The sequence below is a fragment of the Microtus oregoni genome, unplaced genomic scaffold, assembly GCF_018167655.1.
Source record: "Microtus oregoni isolate MIOR12 unplaced genomic scaffold, Mior012 000023F_ref0000262, whole genome shotgun sequence".
Classification (NCBI taxonomy): domain Eukaryota; kingdom Metazoa; phylum Chordata; class Mammalia; order Rodentia; family Cricetidae; genus Microtus; species Microtus oregoni.
In genome coordinates, this window is record NW_024543082.1 from 18,033,464 (window position 1) to 18,049,595 (window position 16,132).

General features: G+C 37.9%; 1 protein-coding gene across 1 annotated transcript in view; it reads right to left on the minus strand.

Annotated features, from left to right (window-relative positions):
- Positions 1-16,132, minus strand: part of Slc9c1 (solute carrier family 9 member C1) — a 70,531-nt gene that overhangs the window by 48,263 nt on the left and 6,136 nt on the right. Inside the window, exons 5-9 of the mRNA XM_041672703.1 lie at positions 14,360-14,485; positions 8,599-8,760; positions 5,109-5,208; positions 3,780-3,923; positions 5-179 (exon numbers count right to left, since the gene is read on the minus strand). Of these exons, the coding sequence (XP_041528637.1) occupies positions 5-179; positions 3,780-3,923; positions 5,109-5,208; positions 8,599-8,760; positions 14,360-14,485 (707 nt within the window). The remainder of the gene's footprint in view (positions 1-4; positions 180-3,779; positions 3,924-5,108; positions 5,209-8,598; positions 8,761-14,359; positions 14,486-16,132) is intronic.

Here is a 16,132-nt window from a genome sequence, read left to right on the forward strand (position 1 = left end):
TTACTAGAGATTTTTCCCTCTCGGAACCAACAGAGACGTCAGAGTAAGCAAGCAGAAGGGCCATGTTTATGTTCGGTGTCCCTTTCATTTCACTCCAGACCATGATGAACGCCCAGCGCCAGCTGAACCCATGACCAAGTCGAGACAAAACGGGGCTCATTAGGAGAAACACCAGGAGTCTGGAAGACAAAGCACGTTTTTGAGTTATCTTTGTGGTGGAAATGCCTTGCTGCATAATCCTAGTACTCCCAAAGAGCCATCTTTCATACACTATTATCAGGGCTCCCAAGGGAGCCACGTGTCACAGAGACACTCACAGAGAGAATGACGCGCTCTTGTTATTTCTCTGCACTGCTCAGTGGTAAGGTGACTTTGCATCATGCATGGGGTGCTGCTTTCACATGTGGAAGACAAGCATTAGACATGTTATAAGGCTGCAATAAGAAGGGTAAACAGAAGATGATGGGAGATGCGTTTTCCTTACAGATTTTCTTCTTGCTCAATTTGTCCGTATTGTCCAGTTCTTCCCTACTCCCCATGCCACTCCAACTGTCATACCGATTTTATATGATAATTTGGACAAATATTTGGAATTAGTGGGTTGATGTCAACAATTTAACTGATTTTCTTATATGGAAGCAGAATGTTAGCTATTTGAGGGACAGGTAGCTGTGAGATTGCAGTTGAGGTCAATTTTATTAGTGTACAGCCCCATGTGGTGTGGACTCTTCTTTCTCCTAAGACTGGGAAAAGGGACTGCAGAAATTATCATGGGGAAAAGGAAGACATTTATAGGTAGGCTCTCATTCTGATTTCTTTTTTTTCTTCAATAAATCTATATTTCAGCATGGACAATTATATACCCATTCATGAATATCAATTTTTGTTAAATCAAGCTTGGCACAAGAAGTCAATCTTAGATAAACATAAACTTCATTTTTCAGGTTAAAAGAAAGCTTAGCACAATGTTTTATTTTATTGATTTTATTATATTTCTCTCTGCTCTCCTCCCTTTCTTTCTCTCCCCTTCAATCCTCCCTATGGTCCCCAACTTCCAATTTATTCAGGAGATCTTGTCTTTTTCTACTTCTCATGTAGATTAGATCCATGTATGTCTCTTACTTAGGGTCCTCATTGTTGTCTAGGTTTTCTAGGATTGTGTTTTGCAGACTGGTTTTCTTTGCTTTATGTATAAAAGCCATTTATGAGTGAGTACATAAGATATTTGTCTTTCTGGGTTCTGGGTTACCTCACTCAGTATGATGGCTTCTAGCTCCATTCATTTGTCTGCAAATTTCAAGATGTCATTGTTTTTTATGCTGTGTAGTACTCCATTGTGTAAATATACCACATTTTCCTTATTCATTTTTTGGTCAAGAGGCATTTAGGTTGTTTACAGGTTTGGGCTGTGACAAACAATGTTGTTATGAACATAGTTGAGCACATGTCCTAGTGGTATGATTGAGCATCTTTTGGGTATATACCTAAAAGTGTTATTGCTGGATCTTGAGGTAGGATGTTTCCTAATTTTCTGAGAAACTGCCATACTGATATCCAAAGGGGCTGTACTGGCTTATATTCCCACCAGTATTGCAGAAGAGTTCCCTTAACCCCACATCCTTTCCAGAATAAGTTGTCATTAGTGTTTTTGATCTTGGCCATTCTTAGAGGTGTAAGATGGAATCTCAGAGTTGTTTTGATTTGCATTTCACTGATGACTAAGGATGGTGAACATTTCCTTAAGTGTCTTTCAGCCATTTTAGATTCCTCTGCTGAGAGTTCTGTGTTTAAGTCTATACTCCATTTTTATTGAACTATTTCTTTTGATGACCAATTTCTTGAGTTCTTTGTATATTTTGGAGATCAGTCCTCTGTCTAATATAGGGTTGGTGAAGATATTTTCCCATTCTGTAGGCTGTCATTTTGTTTTGTTGACTGTGTCTTTTGCTTTACAGAAGCTTTTCAGTTTCAGGAGGTCCCATTTATTAATTGTTTCTCTCAGTGTCTGTGCTATAGGGGTTATATTTAGGAAGTAGTCTCCTGTGCCAATGTGTTCAAGTGTTCTTCCCACATTCTCATCTATGAGGTTCAGTGTAGTTGTTTTTGTTGTTGTTGTTGTTGTTGTTGAGGTCTTTGATCTATTTGCACTTGAGTTTTGTGCATGGTGCTAGATATGGGTCTATTTTCATTCTTCTATGTGATGATATCCAGTTATACCAGCACCACTTGTTAAATATGCTTTCTCTTTTCCATTTTATATTTTTTGCTTCTTTGTCAAATATTGGGTGTTCATAGGTGTGTGGATTAATATCCAGGTCTTTGATTTGATTCCATTGGTCAGCCTCTCTGTTTTTATGCCAATACCAAGCTGTTTTCATTACTGTAGCTTTAGCAATAGAGCTTGATGTCGAGGATGGTGATGCTCCCAGAAGTTCCTTTATTGTACAGGATTGCTTTGGCTGTCCTGGGTTTTTTGTTTTTCCATATGAAGTTATCATTCTTTCAAGGACAATTATACATACATTCATGAACAACAACTTTTGTTAAATCAAACTTGGCACTCAATTTTAGATAAATATAAACTTCATTTTTCAGCTTAAAGGAAAACTTAACACAATGTTAAAGTCTAACATGATCGTTAGTTCTTAAAGCAGTTCTTATGTTAACTCTTTTTTTCATTATTTTTTTTTCATTTATTTTACATGCCAACCACAGTTTCCCCTCCCTCCTTTCTTCCTGTTTCCTCCTCCACCTCCCATCTACCCAGCCCTGCATCCACTCCTCCTCCATTCAGAAGGGGACAGGCCTCCCAAGAGGGTCAACTAAGCATAGCAAATCAAGTTGAAGCAGGGCCAAAGTCCTCCCCCTGCATCAAGCCAGGGCAAGGCATCCCAACATGGGGAGTAAATTCCAAAATGCCAGCTCATACCCCAGGGACAGGTCCTGATCCCATTGCTAAGAGACCTACAAATAGTCAACCTACACAACTAACTGTCACACAGAGGGTCTAGGCTGGTCCCATGCAGGTTCCCTAGCTGTTGGTCTAGAGTCCCTGAGCTCCCATGAACTTGAGTCAGCTGTTTCTGTGAGTTTCCCCTTCATGACCTTGACCTTCCTTGATGGTGCAGTCCCTCCTCTGTCTCTTCCACTGGACTCCCAGAGCTCAGCCCAGGGTTTGGCTGTGGATCTTCGCATCTGCTTCCATCAGTTACTGGATGAAGGCTCTCTGATGACAATTGCCATGATGACAAATGTCTTAGTCATTCTGACAGGTATAAGATAATCTCAGAGCCATTTTGATTTGCATTTCCCTGATAGATAAGGATGTTGAACAATTCTTTAAGTGTTGCTTAGCCATTTGAGATTCTTCTGTTGAGAATTCTCATTTCTTAAAGAGCTGATTCCAATTTAATTTAGAATTCAAAGAAATGATAAGATAATATTGCGCTAAATCCTAAGATGCAATTTCTAGTGTTAGGTAGAAATCTTGAACAAAGATAGGAAATAGAGAATGAAACATACAAAATATTAATAATATTTACCTCTTAGCAATCATAATAGATTATAAAGCTTTTTTTTATCTCCAAAAAGTTTACAAAGTGTTGGCATTACTCTAAAATTCATGGAAAATTTGTCAAAATTCCTGGGCATTACTATGCCAAGGTTTACTGGAGAAGTTAGAGCCAACTAGTTCAATCTGAGGTATGAAATAATTTTGTTATTTTGGAAAATAATCATCAGATAAATTACTATAAACAAAGTTCAGATGGTATTCTTACCTTAAAACAATCAGTGTGAAGCAGATATTTAATGAATAATATACATCAGAAAATGATATATACAAATATGTTTGTGCAGGGATTAGAAGTCCAATGAAAGTAAACACCATAAGAAAACTAACGAAGGACAGACAATTCCAGAATCTGCATTTTTGAGAAGAATAAAATATAGTTATAGTAACAACATGTTTATTATAAAGCTTACCTCTTACTTATATGAGACATTATGCAATTGTCAATAAAATAAAGGAGAACATGGCATTTATCAACACTCAACAAGGATTAACCCTGAACTGTGAAGAAAGGCAAACCAATCTAGGTAAACAGGTAATTTTAAAGCAACTAAATTAATTTATTTGTGTCAATTAATAACTTGCTTTTTTCTGCTGAGTCTGAAAGAAATAGTGTACAATCATCTGCAACATGGCATAACACAGGGACTAACCATCCAGAAACCACTCTTCACAGAACTAGAAACACTGAGAGTAAAAAGGTCCTATAATCACACCCTGATTCCGAAATGCTAAGTGATAGAATCAAGCAGTGGCAGTGAAAGTGACATTAGCACAGAAGTGGCAGGGGACAAAGATCACAGGTTTGCCATGCAACACCTCAGTTCATATGTTAAGGAGGAAAAGACCATCCAGTGGTTACAAAATGACCTAGAGGAGGAGGGGGATGGAGTAATAAGATGGGTGAGTCAGTGAAGGACGACAGGATCAGTGGGTTGACAAAGGGGTGGCAGAGTTGTGACAAATGGAGGACCCGAGAGAATTAGAAAAATTATGGGAAGTGGGGATGCTTTCTCTCTCAGAGCATAGAGTGGATCATCTCTTAGGTTGATGAAATAAGCAATAGGATGAATTACCATTATCTTAGATTTCTACCATCTTTAAGTATAGGGCCTGGTGAATGTTATCTTTTAAATAGATTTATGGCATTGAATTGAGATTATGCAATTGTTATTTCTATGTCTGTGGAAGTGAGTGGCTTGAGCAAGATAGTAGCCATACTCATAGGAGGGGAGAAGGCTTGGAAACTGAAAACCAGAAGAGTTTATGTTCATCACCATCACTAGGAGTGATGATAGGAGGATGGCGACGAGAGTCAGAGGGATGTCCCAATGAAGTCTCTACTAAAAGAGATGTAGAATCAAGGCAAATGCAAGATTAGGTGATAAGTTTTGTCTAAGACTATGCAAAAATGATTGTTACAGAGAAATTAGTGGGATAGTATATAGCATGCCATGTATCTCTAATAGCTGTTGTAATATCTTAGCTTCCAGTGAATAAAACAAAGTCAACAACAACAAAAAGAATAGCTACTCACTCAAGGAGAAATGCTTCCACTCCTGGTTTAAAACTTGTAGAATTTAGAAAAAGTCCCATGGTGGCCACAGTAAATATCCCAGACAATCCAATGATCTCACCTATGTTTAGAATGAACAACAACAACAAAAGGATCAACTTCAACAGCAGTGTGATCTCTACTGGGTGTGAAAATATCAAATAGTGTGACTTTACACAGATGTTATCCTCCTAGATTTCACCTAGAAAACATTACAAGTTGTTTCTACTGTCCGTATTTTAATCCGCCCACAGATGTCCATCACATTGAGGAGTAAAACATGTGATGCACATGTGTATAATAGTGTATAATACTTTGGCTTCACATCATCTTCATCCATCCCAGTGAAGCTAAGCATCCTCTGCAGATCTGTTTCAGAGGAACTCTGGGTGGGTGCATTGGAAATGACCTGGCAGATTCTGTAAGGACCAACCCCCTTCATGCACTGTCTGCTTGGAAGACACTAAAAAAACCTGTGTTTTGTAGTAGAACTATGGAATTGGGGCCAAAAATGTCACAATATGGATTTCTTCCTGTTTAATTTTTTTTTTAAATTGGTGCATTTAGTATAGAAGAATTGAAATGGATTTTTGTAACGTAGGTAATATACTTGTAAAACCCTCAATTATGTGATATAACACAAAGAGAAAGCTAATAATCCCACTTTCTAAGGCTGTAAATATAATTGTAAAGAAATTTTTGGAAGCCAGGTAAGTGCTGCAAACATGTAATCCCAGCACTTGTAGACAGAAACAGAGGCAGATATAAACAGAGGTTTCTCTGTCCCACCTGGTCCCGCAGTTGCTTCTAAATAATCACTCAAAGGCTTAACATTAATTACAGAACTTTTGGCCTATACTTCAGGCGTATTACCAACTAGTGCCTACATTTGAATTAGTCCATTTCTATTAATCTAAGTGTTGTCACGTGGCTGTGGTTTTTTCCGATCTACAGACATATTGTTTCTTGGGTAGCTGGCTGGCATCTCTCTCCACTCTGCCCTTCTTTTTCCTTGTATTTAGTTTGGCTTTCTTCCCTAGCTATATTCTGCCTTGCTATAGGCCAAAGAAGCCTTTATTATCAACCAACGAGAGCAACATATATTCACAGTGTACAGAAGGTTTATCCTACAGCAGGCAGAGGCAGGGCAGGGACATGGACAGGGGCTTCTTCGTGAGTTTAAAGCCAGGATGGTCTGTAAAGCTTGTTGCAGGACAGCTAGGTCTATATAGTGAGCCCCTGCTTCAAAAGCAAAACCCAAAGGAAAACAATAAGAGCAATCACCAAAATAAAAGAAGAAAATGAACTTTTGATTGGAATTTCTTTTAGGAAGAATATTATATTTGTCTGGAAAGAAATCCTTAGTTAAGCTTTGACTATCAGATGAGGGCCAAGAAATAGCCACAAGCATCCATGTACGCTTGCTGAGTTTTTAAATTGAAGACAAACAGCAAAAAGGAAACTGGAAAGATGAGGATATGGGAAAACAGAGGAGCCGTCAGAACTGAAAATAACTCATGAGCCACTTGGTATAATTTTATTTTGAGTTTCCCAGAAGAGAGCGAGCTTTGAGCAAAGACAGAGGCAGTAGCAAGGAAACAAATGCTGGACATTTCAACAAGGCTCAACATGTTTGAGTTTACAAAGAAGTTTGGTAGAGTTGGAGATTTTAAATAACTGAGTCAGAATCCTTTTTAGGATTAAAGAACTTAGAGAACTCCCATTTCATAATCCATCATGAATAACCACAGTCATACAGTAACAGCTCTGCAGTAGGATTGCACAGCAGTGCGAGTCTATGATAGGCTCCCGGCTGATCTAGCACACACTAAAATATTTATTCTTAAAGTTAAGAAGCATTCTGGACACACTACTCTTACTGAAGTTCCATACACATACACATTTGACTCAGTTCTGGTCCACTCTGTCTATTTGATTTACTTTATATTCTTGTGTCTCAAGGGCTGCATTTTAACTTCTACAGACTTATTAAATGCTCTGATATTTGTCTATTAGGGAATTTTCTTTGCTTAAAGTACCTACTTTTACATATTTATTTCTTTTGATGTAGTCTCCTGAGGCATCTAGGCTGGCATCAAGCTTACTACATAGCTGAGGGTGACCTTAAACTCCTGATTTTCTTGCCTTCACCTTCCAAGTTCTAGAATAGCAGGTGTCCACCATGATTTCCAGATATACACTCATTTTTATAAATGCTTTTGTAAAATACAAGGTTCCAAGACTAAAAAAGTGCTATTAATTTGATTTGAATTATGGTTAAAATTTAATTTAATGAAATTAATATTTTTTCCACAGCATTTAGGCTTCATGCCTAGATCTTAAGTTCCATGTTTTAGAGTTTTGTCTCAGAAATGTAAACAGAAACATTTTAGAAGCAAACACTTTAATTCAGCATTTACAACTTTTTATTTAAGTATACTGAATCATGAAATAAAAAAAAAACTAGGCATAATTACCTTGAGAAGATCAAGTTCAGAACAAATAGTTAGAACTTTTTAGGTGACAGCCAAGGTAGGAAAATATTACTGATTCCTGCTTTGAATATGATCATGGACACATTAAGGCAGATCATGATGAAGGAAATTTTGTGTTATGTATATTTTTTTCTGTCTCTTGTCTTAAAAAAATTCTGTTCTAGCACCTTCTTTCCTAAATGTCTACTGAGATGTCTTAATTTGAAAGTTTAGAGGTGTGTGTGTGTGTGTGTGTGTGTGTGTGTGTGTATGTGTGTGTAACTCCTACTTCTGGCTATGCTTACATTTCAGATATTAGGGAAGACTGCATTTGTTGGAATTCATTTTTATAAGAACTTAGCTGTATGTCTTTACACCAATACACATGGAATGTACATCACTTGACTGATCATCCTTCAATGTTTTAATTCATTAACTTGATCCTATCACTTTTTAGCATCATAATCGGCTCAATACAACAGACTGATTAGTTGGGATTTCTTAAAATTGTGTTTATCCTTTCGCTGGCATGAGAGTAATATGGTTATTTTCAAATTTCTAAACAGAAATGTTTCTTCATTACAATTTATTCAAATTATATAGATCTTAGTAACGTTGTTCTTTTCTGTATTGGTCCAGGCCCCCTAAATCTAAAGGTTGATAGTTTATAAATTTCTGTTAATGCAAAATAATCAAAATTTCCAGATATGGAGGGCATAGTATCTCTATAGAGGGTCTACAGTCTGTTCTGGTACATAAAATTCTTTATATATCTTATAACACAGGCATGTAACTTAGTTTTTACTCATAACTTTTGTAAATTGGTTAGGAAATTCTACAGGAAAGGTATAATAAAATAGTACAACTGTAGTTTTGCCAGATTCCTCTGGGTTTTGTGTTTGTTTTCTGTATCTGGGTACACTGTTCTCTTTGCACAGGTATTCACATTTTTTACATTGAACTGTAATTTAATGTGAAGCATGGACTCTCCCACTTACAAATGTAAAAGATGAGGTAGAAAACCGAAAAAATGAAAATGATGTGATTGACATCATCCCCAAAAATGGTAGACATCCATAGCTGGATCAGCTTCGTGCTCAGGATTCCAAATATGAAGCTTTCGAAAATATATGCCCAAGCTGTGGATATGATGTTATGGGCTATGGGAGAAGAGAGAAATGGAAAGCTGTTAATAGAAGCCACCTGGCCTTCACCTTGAATGATGCACCTAATCAATTTTTCTTTTTGTCCTTATTAACGTTAGCTCATTGCTGTAATGAACACTGAAGTACAGACACCCCTTCAAGACACCAAATTTACTGTGTGTTAATCCTGTTTATGGTTTACCATTTTCCTACGACTGACTTAGTTTCTGCACAGGAGTAGCCTTTTCTTCACACACTCACCAACATCTCTTAAGGCTTTTCCTTATAATGAATTTTTCCTATATACATAAATACAACCTGCTCAGTCTGTGTAAGACTATTTTTATGGAAAGGATGAGGAAATGATGTAATTATATTATAATCTCAAAAGTAAAATAAAAGAAATAATTTTAAAAATATTTCATTATTTTAAGTGGAATATTTTATTGTATGTTTTGGCTCCATACATGTCTGTGCACCATCTACGTGATGGTGCCTGAGAGAGCCAAAAGTGTTGGATCTCTTTACACTAGAGTTATGAACGGTTGTGAGCCAGCATGTGAGTGCTGGAAGTAAAACTCAAGCCCTCTGGAAGAACAGTCAGTGCTCTTGATCACTGGGTGTTCTCTACAGCCCCAAGTCCTGTGCTTCTTTGCTTTTACAAATAGGTTGTCATTTCCATAGGTTTGAGGTGATATTGTGTGTTTTGTTTGTATTTTGATAATTATGACATCAATTGGCTGAGTGTTTTCACATGCCTATTGTACATTTGTATGTCTTCCTTTGAGAACTGTCTGTTCAGCTCTGTCTTAGTTACTCTTCTATTGCTGTGAAGAGACACTGTGATCGAAGCGACTTGTAGAAGAAAGCATTTAATTGAGTGCTGCTTACAGTTCCAGAGGGAAGCATGGTGGCAAATAGGCATGGTGCTGGAGCAGCAGCAAAGAGCTTATATCCTGCTCTGCAGGCAGCAGGCAGAAAGAGGGAGAATGATTCAGGTGTGGACTTTTGAAACCTCAAAGCCTACTCCCACTGACACACTTCCTACAGCAAGGTCATAACTCCCAATCCTTCTGAAACAATCCACTAAGGACCAAGCATTCAAATATATGAGCCTAGGGGGCCATGTTTATTCAAAATACCAGAAACTCCTTTGTCCACTTAAATTTATTATTATAATCCTCAACTTAATCAGCAGCAGCACTACTATTGTTATCATTATCACTATCATTAATGTGTATATATGCATGTAAATATGTGCAGCATGCATCTGGAGGTCAGAGGGCAACTCTGTGGTGTTAGTTCTCTCTTTCCACCTTTATGTAGTTTCTAGGGATTAAATTCAGGTTGTGGGAAGGTAGAGAGAGCAGGAGGAGGGTAGGAAGAGGTAACTTGGATTGGCATGTAAAATAAAAAAAAAGATTGTTTTAAATAAAAAAATTAGGTCATTAAGCTTATGTGTCAAGCTCTTTTATTCACTAAGCCCTCTTACCAGCCCTGAAATTGCAAATATATCTTTCCAAGTTATGGAAAAAAACCTTAATGTCCAGCATTAAGTGGATGAACAAAGAACATTTGATTTACAATGATGATAGCACCCAAATTAATCCTAGCACTTACAGGAAGAGGTGGATCTCCATGAGTTTGAGACTAGCCTGCTCTACAAAGTGAGTTCCAAGATAGCCAGGGCTATTCTCTGAACCCTGTCTCAAAAAACAAAACCAAACCAAACCAAACCAAAACCCAAATCAAATCAAACTAAAATAAAAAATTAGAATTATTTGGTATATACTACATGGGAATAATATTCAGCCTTTACAGAGAAATTCTGCCATCCACACCATCATATTTGGTGAATATTGGTTCACCATAAAGACAAGCTAAGTGAAAAAATGCAAACGCTGAAACACAGAAAGACAAATATCAAAATACTGTGTGAACACACACACACAAAGACACACACACACTGATATACATACATATATGCATGCAGTAAACATTACAGGTCACATTTGGTCACTTGAAGAGTTTCTTTGGTCAGATGGTCCAATCTTGGAGATTCAAGAATGATCAAGGACTAGGAAGTCCCAGACTCATGGAACAGATGTAATAGGGTAGGTATGAGGAAAGAATATGCTTCTGAACCTGTTATGATTGGGTTCTCAAATGTCCCACATGGGCATATGTTTTGAACCTTGTTTCCCAGCTTTGTGGCACTGTTTGGGGAGCTGTAGGACCTCCAGGAGGTGGGGAGTCTTGCTGGCTGAAGTAAGCCACTAGAGGTAAATCCTGGCTCTTTTCTTCATTGGCTGCAGCAAGCTCCTGCCATCGCTTACTTTGTCAGTCCCCCTTGTTTTCCCATTGTGACAGACTGTAACCATCTGCAATCACAAGCCAAAATCAACTGTTCCTCACATATACTGTTTCTGTCAGGTGTTTAGGCAGAGCAACACAGAAGGAACGAATACAGAGTCTCTACATAATCAATCCCTTACATTTTGTTGGCCTGTCAAACAGATTGACTAATTATTACTGGACAATCTGTTTGTTTTCTCTTCCTGAAAGCTATTCTTCATTATATATTTCTATACATAATTTTTGTGTTTCTTTGCTATAAACAAGCAAGATAGAGATTGTTTGGAATAGAGAAATATGAGGTTTCTTATACCCCACAAGAATGTGCCCTCCTGAGTGATGTATGTGGGTCTTCTGTCTATGTGTTACTTTCATTGGTTAATAAAAAAACTGCCTTGGCCTTTTCAGACTTTTTTTTCTTTCTTTTTTTTTTTTTTTCGAGACAGGGTTTCTCTGTAGCTTTTTGGTTCCTGTCCTGGAACTAGCTCTTCTAGACCAGGCTGGCCTCGAACTCACGGAGATCCGCCTGCCTCTGCCTCCCGAGTGTTGGGATTAAAGGCGTGCGCCACCACCGCCAGGCCCCTGCCTTGGCCTTTTGATAGGCCAGACAGAACAGAATTCTGGGAGAGAGAAAGCAGAGTCAGGCAGTCGTCATGACTCTCCTCTCCGAGACGGACACTGGTTAGACTCATGCTGGTAAGCCACTGTCAAGTGGCAATACAGATATTAGAAATGGGTTAGATCAATATGTGATAGTTAGCCAATAAGAGGCTAGAAATAATGGGCCAGGCAGTGTTTAAATGAATACAATTTCTGTGTTGTTATTTTGGGGGTAAAGCTAGCCATGCGGGAGCCGGGTGGGATGAAAAGCAGGCCTGCTCACCTCATCATTACACCTGAGAAACTGCCATATTGATTTGCAAAGCACAAGTTTGCACTTCCACCAGCAGTGGAAGAGTGTTCCCTTTACTCTGTGCCCTCTCCAACATAAGCTGTCATCAGTGTTGTTGATCTTAGCCATTCTGACAGGTGCGGGATAGTATCGTTTTGATTTGCATTTTCCTGTTGACTAAGGGTGTTGAACAATTCTTTAAGTGTATTTCAAGTATTTTGAATTCTTCTGTTGAGAATTCTCACTACACGCTTTAAAATTTTTGCAGTGTTTGGTCATGATGTTTAAGATTTGGGATTTTTCTTTGATCAACAATGTTGCCATGGCTTCAAGATATGCCAGGGCAATGGTGGTATAAAGCTCATGGGAGTAACCAACCAACATCTTATTTGACTAAAGGTCCACTTCATGAGATGGAACCCATATTCAGTAATGCCTGGATCACCAAGAACCCGAGGCTAGATATCCCAGAGACCTAGAATTTAAAAAAAAAGCAATGAAATAAAATAACTCCTAATGATATTCTGCCATTCTCATAGATCAGTGCATGTTCATTCACCATCAGAAATGCTTCCTCCTACACCAGATGAGAATAAATACAGAGTTCCTAAGTCAGACATTATGCAGTGAGTGAGAAACCTTGAAACACCCAGCTGTTTATGGGATGTCTCCATCAAATCCCTCCCCTCATGGCTGGGAAAACCCTGTAGAAGAGGAGGCAGAGTGTAAGAGCCAGAGGGAATGCAGGAAACCAGGAAAACAAGACCCTTTGGATCAACATGATCAATGCATATATGAACTCATAGAGACAATATTCCAGGGTCTACATGAGTCTTTATCAGGTCCTCTGAAAATATATGATGGCTCCTAGTTTAGTGTTCTAATGGTATTCCTGGGTGTGTGCCTGATTCTTGTGCCTTCTCTTGGGCTCTTTTCCTTCTTTTGGTTTCTTTTGTCTAATTACAATGTGCTAGTTTTTGTTTTATCTTAATATATTTTATTGCTATCCTTTAAAATACTGTTATTTTCTAATGAGAGACAGAAAGGGAGTGGAGTCAGATGGGAGGGAATGTGGGGAGGAAGTAGGAAGGGTAGAAGGAGGGAAAAATGTGATTAGGATATAATGTGAGAAAAAAATCTATTTTCAGTAAAGGGAAAAAATAAGTAAAATTTTTTAAAAAAGAAAAAAAGGATGTGGTCTACTGGTGAGTTTGGAAAGATCAGTTGGGATTTTCCTTCCTTTCTAAGATGGGGGATATTAGAAGGATCATATTTCAACAGAATGTATTTAGAAATCATATAAACCCTTTGTTCATATCCACATCTTCTAGTTTTTCCTTAAACAGTCTACCAGTTAGGGACTAAACATTCAAATATCTCAGCCTATTGGGGGCTACTCTCTTTAGCCAGCACATACTGAACTAAGACCATCCCACCGAGGGCCTCAGAACCCAGTGAGTGGCACAGTGTGTGCTGATATCTTCAGAAGATTGCTTTCATTGCTTTTCCCAAGGCTGTACAAAAATTGATACAATAAAAGGAAACTACCTTCTTAAATATTTTTATGAAAATATTTTTAGTCATAGAAATCTTTAAGAAGGCCTGAGGAGTTCTTTCTCCCACTACCCACTGATTCAGAGACTACATACTGAGACCAGTATTCTAGATTTTGATCAGAAATGAGCACTAAGAAGCTGTGGGGTGTTGGAATCATTAGATTTCTTGTCTTATGTGATAACTGCACAGCTGTATCATTTATCATTTATTATAATGATATTTATTCTCCACACACATATGTATATGATACAGCAAGGGGACAGATACACTTGTGCTTCAGGGTGATGTGTAAAAGCTGTGCTGGAGAGCTAATGCACAGACTGCAGCTGCTGCTCCTGAGCTCTACTCCAGCCTCTGCAGATGAATGAGTAGCTCACTTTTCTTCTTTAGTGAAACTTTTAGGAGGTTGTGCCAAGGCAGAGAGGTAGAATGAGCTGCCTTCTCTTCCTGTAACTGGACGGCACTCTTAGCTTATCTTCTAAGTTCTTTTTGTTTGTTTGTTTTTTGGAGGGGGTAGAGGGTGGGGCACTACACTGTAGACAACAAAATGACAGTAGCACTAATAACAAAATCCCATCTCCTCGTTGCTGAGACCAGCGGAAGGCTGCTCTTACAAAGGGCCTCATGGGAGTTTCACCCCAACCCACAGTAGTCGCAACATGAAGAAAGAACATGCTACATAAACGTCACATCAACAAGCCAAGCCAATCTGATACTTTCGATAAGCATAATTTATCATAAGATACAACATTCATGACCACATTCAGAAATAACAATTCCTATGTTAAGAAGTTGGAAGCATGTCCTTACCTAGGGTATGGTTCATGTGTTTTGACTGGAAGTTGATCCTCACAACGGCACTATATATAATTAAAGATATAACCGAAGTCATTAGACTGTCTCCATTAATTAAATTTGTGAGGCTTCTAGAAAGACCTACATATGTCAAAGAAGAGAAAATATCATCAATATTTAAGAATATAACTGTATTAACATGCAGAAGGATATTCTTTGTCATGGACTTGTGTCACCTAAACTACTGTCGTGTTGAAAAAAGCCAGTAAATTTAATCATTTACCAGCTGCAAGTCTTTATCATCATAATCAAATACTAACTTAACTATAGTTAATTATGTATATGTAAATCAGATAATTTAACTTGAGAGCTTATGCTTTCTTTCAAAGCATTGGTGACATCATGAAATTTATCAATATAAAGAATACAATTACTTGACTTACATAGGTAAGCCAATTCCTTATAATTCATTTGTATTTAAGGTGAGACAAAATGATGGCAGAAAGGTAAAGTAAAATAATAGACCAAGGACTTATAACCCAGAATTGAAGTAAAATATTAAGATATTTGTCTAGATAAAATTAAAAACTGGCTGACTTTTTCATGTATTCTTTTTAATGGCATTAGAATTCAAGTTCCATGGGCAAAGAACCTTCGGGTATGACCTCCTTTCTTCCTAGTTTTCATCTACCTGTCATGAGGTTCTAAGTTTAAGTGTCTTATCAGTTATACATTCCCATTGCCATTAGACATGTTAGTATTGTTAAGATTCTTAGTCGGAGCATCTTTCGTGATTTGTGAGCCACAGGTCATTTCCTAGAAGGAACATTCCTTTCGGGAAAATTCTTGTCCTATGATTGCAGTCACAATCTACCCATGATCAGGTTGCTAATAGACAAAAAGCCTGAGCACCATGTTCCTCTGGCAGTTTCATTAAGTATATTAATGTTCCAGTTCTTTGCTCTCCTGGTAGCCATGACTGTTTCTCTAACCCAGTGTTTTCCAATGCTCTGACCCTCTAATACAGTTTTCATGCTGTGGTGACCCCCAAACATAAAATTATTTTCAATGTTACTTTATAACTGTCATTTTGCTACTGTTATGAATCATAATGTAATCGTCTGTGTTTTCCAAAGGTCTCCAGTGACCCCTGTGAAAGGGTCATTTGACCCTCGGGGGGTCATAAACCATAGGTTGAGAACTACTGTTGTACCACTACACAAGAAGATCCTGTCTGTGTGGTTATCATCTTGGCAGAAACAGAGACTTCTGCCTCCTTTCTCTTGCACACCAGTGACCATCATGGCAATGTCCCCTCCAAGGGATGCTACAGAAAAGTATATGGAGGAAAGGTAGTCCTCAGATGCTCATCTGTTGGCTGACTATAGGTTAGTGAGTAATGTAGCCGAGATCAGCAAGCCTTGTTTATAGTTTCAAAACTCCCATGCCCATGAAAACTAATAAGCAGCAATTGCTTTAAGTCACCACATTTGGGGTGTTCATTAGCCAGTAGTACCTACTGTTGTGTAATTACTGTAGTTTATAAAATAGAGCTAGCTCAGCAAATAGTGGTTGTTTTTGAATGAACAACAAATTTGGACTTAAGGAAAGAAAAAAAACTCAGGACAATGTACATCCATCTGTTCATGTCCTCTACGGACATGGACACTCCATCCTAAGGGGATTTTCTTGTGAATAATGTACAATTATATATGACTTATAGAAGTAAAAAAACAAAAGAACACATTTATGGAGTTTTAAACTATTTGGAGGATAGAAACAGAGCAC